Consider the following 12,034-nt stretch of genomic DNA (forward strand, 5'->3'; position numbering starts at 1 on the left):
TTTAATGTTTGATAGTTGATTTCACCAGATGTTTCAAATGAGTTACATTCGAATTTTGTAAATAGCTCTTCGCTAAGTACATCTTGCGGTAGTAATTTTGCAATTGACAGTGAACATTTGTAATATAGATAGGAAATATTTCCCATAAATTTTATTAAAGCATCTTTTAGAGATTCTAGATGTTGCACCTTTTCACCTAAGAAATGACTAGTACAAACAGAAGTAGGATAACAATAATGTTCATATCTAAATCTTTGTGTACATAAACATACGAAATATTAATATTTTTTAAAATTTATACAGATTTTGTACACTTACGAAAATTGTTGAAGACATGATCCAGAATCCAATTTCATTTTATAATCACGTTGTAAAATCTTAAGACCATCTTTACATATAAGAAAAAGTTCATTTTGTGATAATATGATATGTTCTAGATTTCTTTTTGTATAAAAACGTAAATATTTCATATAACCGACGCAACAAATTGCAAATGATGCAAATAATGTTGGCAATATCTTATATTTACACCATGAAATGTATGTTGAAGAGACTAATACAACTCCAGCCATAATTAATTCTTGCAGTGTTATTCTGTAAAATGAATAATTTCATTTTTTATTAAATGAAAAACATCAATTTTAATCAGTCGTACATTTTGCAAATTCTATATAAAAGAAATATTACATAAACATTAGCACAAAAATGATTTACTAGCTATCTTTTTCGATAGTTTCTATAATAATTCAAAAATTATAATTATAATAACTTAAAAAATTATTAGACTTATTCTATAATTACCTTTTTATAGAATTATTATTGCACTTGGTTATAAAGCTATTAATCACAGAAAAATGGTCGTTTAACAAAGCTTCTGCATTTAAAATAACTCTCAATTGTTTTTCAGAATTGTTCTTCTCCTACGAACAATATACAAAATAAATTAGAGAAAACAATTAAATACATATAACGTCATTATATAATTCTTTTCAAAACAAAATACCTGTGTTATCCAAGAATAAAGAGAAAATAATTTTGTATAAATCTTTTTCACAATATTCTTAATATCCTGGAAAAATCAGAGATGTTATATATATATATAGAAATGTCATATACAATTTATTAATGTCTTTGTATATGTGTTTTTATATATAATATAAAAATTTATTACAATATTCAAACAATTCTCTTGTTTGAAGTCCGTTCTCTTAGACACAGGTACAGTTTCAAAGTCTGTATAACCTAATTTTGAAAGATGCTCATAAAGAGCATTACCCTGTAACACAGATAAAGATTAGATTTTTGGGAGTAATTATTCTTAATTATTATACATGATTTGTAACTTGTTATTCTAAACTTTTATTGTTCTTCTCATTATTCTTAATCTCGATTATCTCTGTGGCTTGTTAAATAAGATAATGTGTTTCTAAAATGAAAATTATATATATGTTTAATTGAAAAAGAGCCACTATTCTTTTCCAATATTTTTAGCTTTGTGGAAAGTGGTAAAAAATATATATAAACGTAAATATAATCTCCTTTTTTTGTTTAGGACAGCAAATATGTTTTTAAAGCACATCGAATTTAAGAAGTTTAAGGAATGGATTTATCATACTTGTATCACAACATCTTCGTCTTCTTCGTCGATGCCATACATTTCCATCGTTAATTATATTTAGTTTACTATAAATCTAATGCAGTTGCACATGTTACATCCCAAGGTATCTTGTAAAATTTCTATTTTAAGAAAGGAAATGCAAATTCATTAATTGTAAAATCTTTCCATTGGATTTAAAAAACCCATAGTACTAATTTCTCGTTATTTCTTCATTTTGAAGTGTCAAAAAATTATCTTTATTCCTATAATTGTTCTGTAGGTCTGTTCTTTTTCTATCTGTTCTGATGAATAGTAGTACAATAAGTTAGAGTGAGATGGCTATACTTTATTTCACTTTTGACACTTCAAAATGAAGATATGTTTTTACTTTTTGCATAAAAAGTTGTATAGGTATGTACATGACAGAAGAAAAGAAGGAAAGTAAAAAAATCAAAAAATTTAGCTACATAAAACAGACATGTAAGATTTATTCCTTAATTGTAGTTCTATATTTTGCTTTCTGTATTCAAAATGAAATAGATATATGCAATAGACATACAATTAGTCATTAAGAAGAAAAAGGGGGAAAAATTAAAAATATATGAAAATCTTTATCTACAAAAAAGTAATACCACGTTTCTCTACACAATTTCACAATCTTGTTTCATTGGTCCATTCTTTTCAGCTGAACTTTATGCACCGTACACTTTCCTCTTTTTCTCTTCAATGTGAAAAGAAAAAGAGGAAAGATGAACAGTGCACGAAGTTCAGCTAAGAAGAACAAAGAACCTCTCTGTTTCCAGTTTCCAGTGCAGCCATCATCGCCATCGTGAGCAGTGCGACCAATAAACAGCTGCGGAATTCATGAGGTCCATGTTTATTCGTTTTGACGTATGATTTCATAAGATGTTATTATGCGTCGTTTCTCAAGTGTCACTCCCGAGAAGTAGTCGCGCGAGGTGCGGGCGACCTTCCACCGATCTTTCGTAATCGTCAGGTTGGAAGGTGGGTCACGCGCGATACTAACAAAACGTAACTCACTTCACGTTGTTTGACAGAACGGTATCTCATCGTCGGCAAGCAGCGGCGATTTTTCATGTAATTCGGAGCTGCTGACCGCGTGTTTAGTCGCAGCCAGCTGACGACGTCGTCGTCGCGTAAACGTCATTTCTTCAAACAGTGCGTTTATCTCTCAACTTCGCGCGTACGTTATATTATGTATAACCTCGAGCTGAATATAGCGGCATTCGTAAAGCGTGTTGTTACAATGTCAGTGCGACGATTGGAGTCCTCGATTTATTCTTGGAGCCTCGTGATTCGGCGCGAGACTGTCCGCTCGCACACGAATGTTTGCCGCTGTTATTTTATTCTGTACATAATTGTTGGGTTTTTCATACGAATTAACATACGTCACTTTCTATTTCTTGAACTTTACTCATGATTGTATCATGACTTAGGTCTGGTTGCACCAACGTTACTTTGATTTTAAGCGAAACTTAAAACTCTGTCTCTATCTTGTTTTAAACCTGAAAAGAGACAGGGATAAAGAGAGTTTTAAGCCTCGCTTAAAATTGAAGTAACGTTAGTGTAACTAGGCCTTAAAAGGTTTCTTTCATTATGACTTTATCAAACTACATTTGATAAATAGCCACATGTTTGTCAATTTTAACCTTCTGAAGCTGATGCCGTAATTTGTAATATAAGATCTGTGTTTTTTGTGGCTGAACTAGTATTCTTTTGGAACCTAAAGTGAGATAGATATATATGTTTGACACATTACAAAAGCAAGACAGTTCTAGTGTAGTCTATCGTAGGAATAAAAAACAGACCTACAATTACTGAGATCTGTGAGATTATACCTATTTAATATATGTTGATTAAAAAGCACTATTAATTTCAAGGAATCAAAGTGACATTACTAATATAAAATATAAAAAAAGAATGAATACTAAGTTTATCTTAATAAGAATAATAAATCTAATTTATAACATGAAGAAAATTAAATTGTTTTGATTTTTGTTTAAAAGTGATAACAATAGATATAAGAATTAAAGGAGTAATAGTTAATTCAAATATAATATGATATATTTGATATATCATATGATATTTTATTTTAACGTTAAAGATCTGTCTATTTCACATACTGCCAATCGTTATTCCAGGAATTTATGAAAAATGGCAGACGTTAGGTTGCTTATCCAAGAAGAGGGTCGTGCAGCCAGAAACTTGGTAGCCTTTAATGTACCCGTTGGCACGAATAACGCAGAGAAAATTACGAAGAAACCACCCAGTGTACCAAGACAAATACAATCAAGTTCGACAAAGCGATCAATGAAACCAACCACGAGAGTAAGGTCCGCTTCTACAGGTCGTGATAAAAAGTCTGGTAAGATAATTTTCTTGTTTATATATATATATATATATATACTCAGAATAAATGTTTAAAACATTGTTAATTATTAAATAAATCTTTGCAATTTATGTTGTTTATTCAACTTTTAATTAGTGTATACTGTTTATTTAGAATTACAGGCACGATATTGGGCGTTTCTATTTGGGAATTTACAAAGAGCAGTCGACGGTATCTATCAAACGTGCGAAGAGGATGAAAATATTTCTGAGTGCAAAGAAGTTATTTTAGTGCTAGAAAACTATACCCGAGACTTCCATAATTTAATAGAATGGTTTAAAGTTAAGTGGGCTTATGAAAATTCAGCACCGCCGTTACGACGAACTCCATTGGCCTGGGAAGTTAGGAAAACGTCTCCTTGTCGGATGTGGAATTCAACGATAATTCCAAAGTCCACTAGTCCCTTGCAGAGATTGAGTCCGACAGAATCAATTTGCAAAAGTCCAGTCGATCAAATTATATGTGAAAATAAACCGATTGTAACAGACAATAAAGTTAACCATGCTAAAGAGGAATTTGTCCATAAATTGTTAAAAGATAGTAAAAACAATGTTTGCAAGAATTGTTCTTCTGATATTAAAGAGAAACGTAAGAATGGAGCAGACAAAACAGGAAATCAAATAGCAAATAAGGAAAAATCCATGTCAACGAAAACATCTAACAAAGTTCTTGTGAAACAAACAGTGCAATCGAAAACTAATAGCTTTGTGGATCGTAGGACGTTAAATGATGGTATAACATATGATTCGAAGAATAAAATGGACGTTAAAAATATTTCTAAACAAACAAAGGACTGTGTGCATAGCAACATTGTAAAACTAGTGGATTCTAATTTATCTGTAGAAAAACGAGAACAAACGTGTAGAAGTGATAAAAATGTTCAGCTGAGTTCATGTCCTAATTGTGAACTTATGCAAAAGGATTATAATGGGATGAACATTAAAGATGGTAAGACAGATGGAAAAAGTATGGATAGCAAATTATCGTATAATAAAAATAATGGAAAGAATGAAATTAATACCAAAGTTATAAAAGATAGTAATAGAAAGTGCGAAAACAACGTTAATACTGAAAAGTTAAGTACAAAGACAGCCATTGTTCAGAGTACTTCAGAAAAGATAAATCAGGTTGATTGCCAAATAAATAAGCAAATCAGTGACAAATCAAATACTAAAGATATTCAGAATGCATCTAACAACATTGAGAAAAACCCTGTGATAATTAGCACGGATAGACCAGCCTATTCAACCGTATCGCAGACAAAAAGATCCAAAGAACAGTCGTCAATTTCATCCGAAACTCCAAAGTTTGTTAGAAGTAAAACTTGTTTAAGTGATAAAAATTTACCTGCCTCAAGTAAAAGAAGGCCTGGAACATCTGTTATTGTGAGAGGACGGTTTCAAACTCCTGAAAATAAGGTATGTATATATTCTTCTAATTCAATATATTTATTAAACTATTATATTGTTTATAAGATTATGGATATAGTAAAAGTAGATTTTAATTTCGAGAATTTATACAAAATATATGCATATATATATATATTTTTTTTTTTTAATTGTTTTGTTTATATGAAACTTTTTATAATTTTTTTACAAATTTGTAATTAATAATTTGTACATAGTAAATTTTATTGATATTATTATATATTAGTTTACATTTTTTTAATTATAAATATATATTTTTAGTTGAAATTAATAATTTAATTCAAATATATTGTGTATGAATAATATAATATTTTTTCAGTTATCGGAACAAAATACTTTAAAAAAAGATCAAAATAGAGACATGAACGGATCAGTAGAAGTTTTAACTAAGCAAACAGTATCTCCAAAGTTAAAAGATGAAAGTGATGGCTGGCAAACAGTAAGAAATCGTTGCAGAAGAGGAAGCACTCATAACTTGAATATGTCCACACGCTTTCATAAACCAAGTACTGCTCTATCTTTACCAGCTTTATCAATAGAAAGTCCAGCAGAGAAGTTGAAGAAAACTAGTTATACTCCTGACGGAAACAAACAAAAGAAGAAATGTATTGTAGGAAAAACTGGCAAAAATATGAATAATGAGGTTGAAAAAGTTAAAGGAGAATATATAACATCTACGATTAAAAGTAATCTTGAAGACACACTTAAAAAGAACACAATAAATTTGTGTGATACTAATTCGACATCAGTGATCGCAGCTATCTTTAAGAATGATGCAGAATTACTTGAGAAACGTATACAACAGTTTATGACCGCTCAGGCAGAGAGGGAAAGAATTATTTTAGAGGAAGAGAGGAAGACGGAAGAAGCAGATTCTCAAAGATCTCAACAGCTATCAGATGAAGAGGCGTCCTTAAAACGGCAGATTTTGGAGTTGGAATCCACTGAAATTGACGTTGACACTGAAACAGACGAAACGGATGGTGAAATGGTTCTCGAAATGGAAGACGAACCTGTAGTACCGCTTAGTGTAGTCACTGATGATATTAGTTTAGAAGATAGGTATATAAAAGCTATGCATAAAGTGTATTGTTTAAGTCTCGATAGGATTACTAAAGTTTATTAATACAATGAATGTTATAGGTATGGAAATATGTTAGAAGGAATGTCTTGGGCGGAACGAGTCGATACTCTTGCACAATTGCGTGCATTAGTAGCTCGCCATCCCGGACGTGCTTTAGAACTGCATCAGAAACTTTCATCTCCATCACGAAAAAGATCGCTTCCTGAAACATTAAGAAGATATCAAGCAAAACAAGCATGTGCTCAGCATAAACGTCAAAAGCTACTTATGGAGAAATCGCAACGATTGCGAGAATTATTGAATAAGGTGGAAGACGTCAAAAGTGCAAAAAATCAGTTAATAGAGGACAAAAGGATCAGAATGGAAATGAAACTTAAGAGGGCAGAAGAAAACAGAACTCAACATTTATTAGAAATAGTAAGGAAAGCACATGATGAAGATTCGAAGTTGAAGGAAATAGCTTTTATCAATGAACTGGAGGCACAAAATAAGAGACATGATTTTATGGCATTATGTCAAGAACAAGAAGAGAGATTACAGGTATACATATATGTGTGTCCTCAGAAAAGATAATGTTTTTAATAATAAAATTCAAAAATTCAAAAATTTTTTTTTTAATCTAAAATTATATATAACATTTATAATACACACATATTATTAGTATATTATTATTATTATATTTTTAACAAGTGTGGAGTTTACTGTATAGGGTATTCAAGAAGAACGTCAACGGCGACAAGAGGAGAAAGCTGCCAAAGAAGCTGCAGCTGAAGAACGTCGAAGGGCTTTGGAGGCAGAACGGCAGTTACGAATACAAAAAATGAAACAGGCACGACGAGAACGTGAGGAAAGGGTTGGCAAAATGCAACTTGAAAGAGAAAAAGAACGACAAGTATGTAAATTATTATCGTTTATATACCATTATCTTCATTTTTAGAATTTTTAAGTTTACCAATTTTAACTTTGTAGGAACTAGCGAGAGAAAAAGCACGAGATCGCGAAGAACGCTTGTCGGCACTTCATGCAGCTCAACTAGCTAATCAGGAAGAGCTGCAGAAGAAAATAGCACAAAAACAGCAAGAATCCGCTAGACGACATGTGGAAAACATCGAGCACATTCGGCAACGTGCGGTTGAATCTTCAATTTTAAGATCAGAGGAAGTGCCACCTACTCTCAAATCCTATCCTGCTCAAAAACAATGTTCTCTATGTGGCACAATTGTAAGCTTCCCGCATAAATACGCAGCGTGATCTTTTTTTCTTTTTAACGAGGCTGATTGCGTTTGTATATTTTACAGATATCTAACGAAGTGCATCTTCTAAGTCACTTGAAAGGGAAGACGCATCTTGAGGCAGTACGAAACGCGCATGATAACCGCGAGCCATCGCGAGATGAACTTCAGCGTTTTAATATTGCACAGATACGGGACGTTCCTGTCACCATAGTTAATAATAATAACGCAAACAACAACAAGGCTGCGAAAGAGAAGCAAAAAGCGCTAAAACGCCGATGCAGGAAAATAAAACAACGTATGAGCTCACGCGGACAGGAATGGGAAGACAAATACAAAAGTGAGATTAATCAAAATTTATCTGTTGAATCGGCCAATAAAGCCAAATTCCGGCGCAATTTGAAAGAATTAGACAGATTATATAATAATCATTCCAAATCAGCATGGTCAAACATAGCATTGGCCACCTTGGAACGCTGCTTAGGGGAAATTGTTCGAGCGTTCTCCAAATCGGTAGGTTCTGTAGAGATAATAATATTCTTTCCGTTTTTTACATTACTTCAATATAATTATGTTCTGTTTATTTTATTTCAGTGTCCACTTGATCAAGATACTTTTAGATATTTGAATGGATTTGACACTTTAACGAATTTATTGAATCTAGGTTTAAATATACAAAATGCAGCTCACATTTTACCGAATAAGTAAGTATATATTAAGTATATATTAAGTATAATAAACTTTTTAGTTAATATGTATTATGAGATATCTTATACTTGTATATAAAATCTTTTAGAGTAATTACATCGTTGTGCCGAGTGTACAAAGCAGGGGTCAGTGGAAACACAGAAAGTACAGAAGCCATTTTATTAAGCAACAAAATTCTTGTTATACTAGATCTACTTTTACAACGTTTAGAGGTAAGTTCCTATTTATTTTAAAGAAACCAATAATACGTGATTGTATGCTGTACTCTTTAGTTTCTGATTTCAAATTAAAAAAAACAAATGATTCTAAGGCTCAATATTTCAATGTCTGATTAATTTGTAATTAAGCTCAACCTGATGTTTCATCCAATGACATTATCATAGATGAAATCCATTGGATAAAACATCAGGTTAAGTCTAACCACAAGTTAAAATTTAAAAACCGGGCCTAAATTAACTGTAGGCATTATATTGATCATAAGAGAATATTTCATTTCTTTTCCTATAAATCATACTCTCGATATTTCTGTGTTTCGTTAACGTATTTTTTAATTCTATTACATCAACGCCAGAATTGTTAAATATTAATATATCTATTATTCAGTCGGATTTTTCTTCGCCATAGTAATGAATTTTAAGGCACAATATCTTTAAACATTTTAAATTAAAATGCGAAAACTTAAATTAGATTTTGACTATTACCTAACTAGAATCAGATTTCAATCAGATAATTTTAATTTTGATTTGCTTTGTCCTTTTTGGTTGAAATCTAATTTTCAATTCGTAATCTTGAGAATAATACCACTTAACCAACAATTAATCGACTCCGAATTGCTTAAATCAAAATTTTATTATGTAATTAATTGTTTTAACCTAATTTAATGTTTCTTTTCGTGTGTCAAAAAATTGATGATAATAAATTGTTTGTTTTTCACATTAAGATATTGTAAATATCTTACTTGATAAATTAATCGTCGATTAAATTAATCTGAATTTGATTAAAGTCAATCTCAATCTCCAATACGTGATACTGATTTCACGTTAATTTTCTTGAGTTCCTATAAAAAATTCTTGATTTTAGCATTGTAGAATTGTCCATTTTGCATTCTGAATATAACTTTATAAATATATTATATAAAGTATGAGTCGCGCGTGGTATCGACGGTATTTTATCTGGTAAGTGCTGCCCTCTGACAAGAAGAGAATCAATTTACTCGAATAGGAATCCTTGAATTCAGTTTCCAAAATATTATTTATATTATAATTTGAAAAAGAAATAAAAAGAATTAATTTTCAAAACGAAGTATATCTTAATTTATTTTTGACTTGTGTTCATTCAATTATGATCGCAGCAATAATAGTTCTTATTCTTTACTCATCATCAATGTCAATAAAGCATCAACGAGCTGCGGATTATGGTTGTAATTCGGCAATTTCTGTAAATTAAATTTCAGGGATAATTAAATAGACAACGAAATTCCGTTCTATATTTAGTTATAAGAAAATTTTACCCGTCGATTTTTATAGAGATTGGTTTATTAAAAAAAGTGATGTGTGTGGAATCATATCATAAATCAATCTTTAGAAAAATAGACGAGTAGCATTATTTGCTTGTTTCCAACAATTGTCTGAAGATCTTACAAATAAAAGTTTATTCAATAAGGACGCGAGCCAAAGTACACGGTGATATCCGTATCGAACGAGCACAAACGAACATAACGAGCATCGTCTTCTAAAGCGAGCTAATGTGTTAGATAGGCATGTAGATTACAGCTTGTTTTATCTTTTTCTTTCTCCCTTTTTTACCTTTTTCTTTTTTTTTTATCTCATTTCGAGGACAAGAAAGGGTCGACGGTAAAGACGACGTGTCCCTGTCATCCTGTCCATTCTGTCCGACTTGTCAAAATAAGGATTAAGAATCTCGGGGATCCATGATTTCACGTCACGCGGTTGCCTTTCGGACTCGTTTGAGTGTCGCACTAGGCACGTATCGCTTCCCCGATAAATAAAAGAAATACAACATACTAATTTCGAGAAGCGTACTTAAAGTTTGGATAGAAAAGCAAAATATCTCAATTCTAATAGCAACAACGATTGCATTCGAGCAATACACTAAATTTGCATTTATCAACCTTCCACCAGCTATGTGAATTTTTCGATCATAATTTGCAATTTTGAATATTTTGAATATGAATTATGTTGTCTGATATATCTCCATAAATGTTGATTTTTCTGAAATTACATAAATGAAAAATGATGTAAAACACTGAAAAATCTATTTTAAAAGTAAAATTTTTTTTATATATGTACTTATAATTTTTTATATACTTTGTTATGTACTTATATATATATATTCTATACTTATTGAAATTAGCGTGACGAGAAGATATGAAACACGAAATTCAAATTTTTTATTTACATTTACACAGAATTTTACATGATTTTGTAACATGAGTTGCTGACAGCAGAGGCACGACTTCTCCTGTTCATCCTTCCAACAAAACCCAATGAATACTGACGTCATTGTACATACACAATCTTAACTATTAAGTTTTTAAAGATACCGAATCTCGCTGTCTGTTCATTTTTTAAAAAATTAATAAAAACACCAACGTGTTTTAAAAGACCCCGCATTATCGATGGAGGGTTAATCATGGATGTACTGATATTGATGTCGATTTAAATAGTTACAGTAGTGATGATATCATCGTCAAACGTTAATAAAAAATTTTCTGTATAATAAAAAATTCGTGAATTAAGCGACGACTATACAATTGATTGAAATTATATAGATATTTTGTCTCTGTGCTTTGACATTTTATTATTTTTTGAAGTAACTCTTTCCGAAATTAGATCATATTACTAAGAGAAAATGTATACTTAAAATATAAATTGCACTTTTTAAATATATACATATATTTATCCTTTTTCATCGGATTCGCGGTTCAATTAATTAAAAATATTTGATCACGGCTTGGTGTGCGCGGTTAGCAAAACAATATGGTTCGGTTTAATTCGATTTACATGCGTCTGGCGTTGTGTCATTTTGTATATCTACATGTCGATGAAATATTGAGTGCTTTATGCAGTTAATTACAAAACGACAAATATAATTACTGCGATCGATCGTTATTTTTTGTTCCCTTTTGCGCAAATGCGCGGCGTGTGATATCTCTGTGCAACAACAAGAGGAGGACGCGATGAAATCTATCAAAGAAGTATAAAAAAAAGTCGTTATACGAACTCACATTCATTTTTCATGCTTTTATCTGGAATTTGTAATAGGACGATTCCTCTCTCTCTTTTTCTCGGATTTTTTTCCCGTTATTTACGCGGCCACAGCCGCATCTCTCTCTCTCTCTCTCTCTCTCTCTCGTCAGCGCGAAGAATTCATGCTTTCAACCGTATGGTGGTTACAGCAGACTCCGCGCGTTACCTTTTTTTCTTTTCCTCCAGCCGATCATCTCGTGGCTTCGCCAACGACGGGAATTCATCGGCGTGATTTCGCCATCGATTCTTCACGCTCCATAGATACGGCACTGGCGCCACCTCCTTCCTGTCCCCTCTTCCAAGGATC

General features: G+C 31.6%; 2 protein-coding genes across 9 annotated transcripts in view; one reads left to right on the top strand and one right to left on the bottom strand.

The window, feature by feature from the left end:
- The window catches only part of LOC108755939, a 4,184-nt gene extending 1,474 nt beyond the window's left edge, over positions 1-2,710 (bottom strand). The window contains exons 1-7 of one of the 3 annotated variants that reach the window (XM_018499391.1): positions 2,639-2,710; positions 1,616-1,737; positions 1,172-1,276; positions 1,004-1,069; positions 802-920; positions 319-594; positions 2-207 (exon numbers count right to left, since the gene is read on the bottom strand). In XM_018499391.1, the coding sequence (XP_018354893.1) occupies positions 2-207; positions 319-594; positions 802-920; positions 1,004-1,069; positions 1,172-1,276; positions 1,616-1,663 (820 nt within the window). In that variant the 5' untranslated portion in view covers positions 1,664-1,737; positions 2,639-2,710. Of the gene's footprint in view, position 1; positions 208-318; positions 595-801; positions 921-1,003; positions 1,070-1,171; positions 1,277-1,615; positions 1,774-2,229; positions 2,272-2,638 lie in introns of those variants that run through there. The other 2 variants (XM_018499389.1, XM_018499388.1) reach the window with 2 other exon arrangements.
- LOC108755937 (S phase cyclin A-associated protein in the endoplasmic reticulum) overlaps positions 2,417-12,034 on the top strand; it is a 42,694-nt gene continuing 33,076 nt past the window's right edge. The window contains exons 1-10 of one of the 6 annotated variants that reach the window (XM_018499386.1): positions 2,417-2,466; positions 3,760-3,983; positions 4,122-5,425; positions 5,754-6,496; positions 6,578-7,058; positions 7,228-7,410; positions 7,488-7,739; positions 7,817-8,263; positions 8,345-8,454; positions 8,547-8,670. In XM_018499386.1, the coding sequence (XP_018354888.1) occupies positions 3,773-3,983; positions 4,122-5,425; positions 5,754-6,496; positions 6,578-7,058; positions 7,228-7,410; positions 7,488-7,739; positions 7,817-8,263; positions 8,345-8,454; positions 8,547-8,670 (3,855 nt within the window). In that variant the 5' untranslated portion in view covers positions 2,417-2,466; positions 3,760-3,772. Of the gene's footprint in view, positions 2,603-2,778; positions 2,802-2,898; positions 2,969-3,415; positions 3,445-3,759; positions 3,984-4,121; positions 5,426-5,753; positions 6,497-6,577; positions 7,059-7,227; positions 7,411-7,487; positions 7,740-7,816; positions 8,264-8,344; positions 8,455-8,546; positions 8,671-12,034 lie in introns of those variants that run through there. The other 5 variants (XM_018499383.1, XM_018499385.1, XM_018499384.1 and 2 more) reach the window with 5 other exon arrangements.

The sequence above is a fragment of the Trachymyrmex septentrionalis genome, unplaced genomic scaffold (assembly GCF_001594115.1).
Source record: "Trachymyrmex septentrionalis isolate Tsep2-gDNA-1 unplaced genomic scaffold, Tsep1.0 scaffold9, whole genome shotgun sequence".
NCBI classification, from domain to species: Eukaryota; Metazoa; Arthropoda; class Insecta; order Hymenoptera; family Formicidae; genus Trachymyrmex; species Trachymyrmex septentrionalis.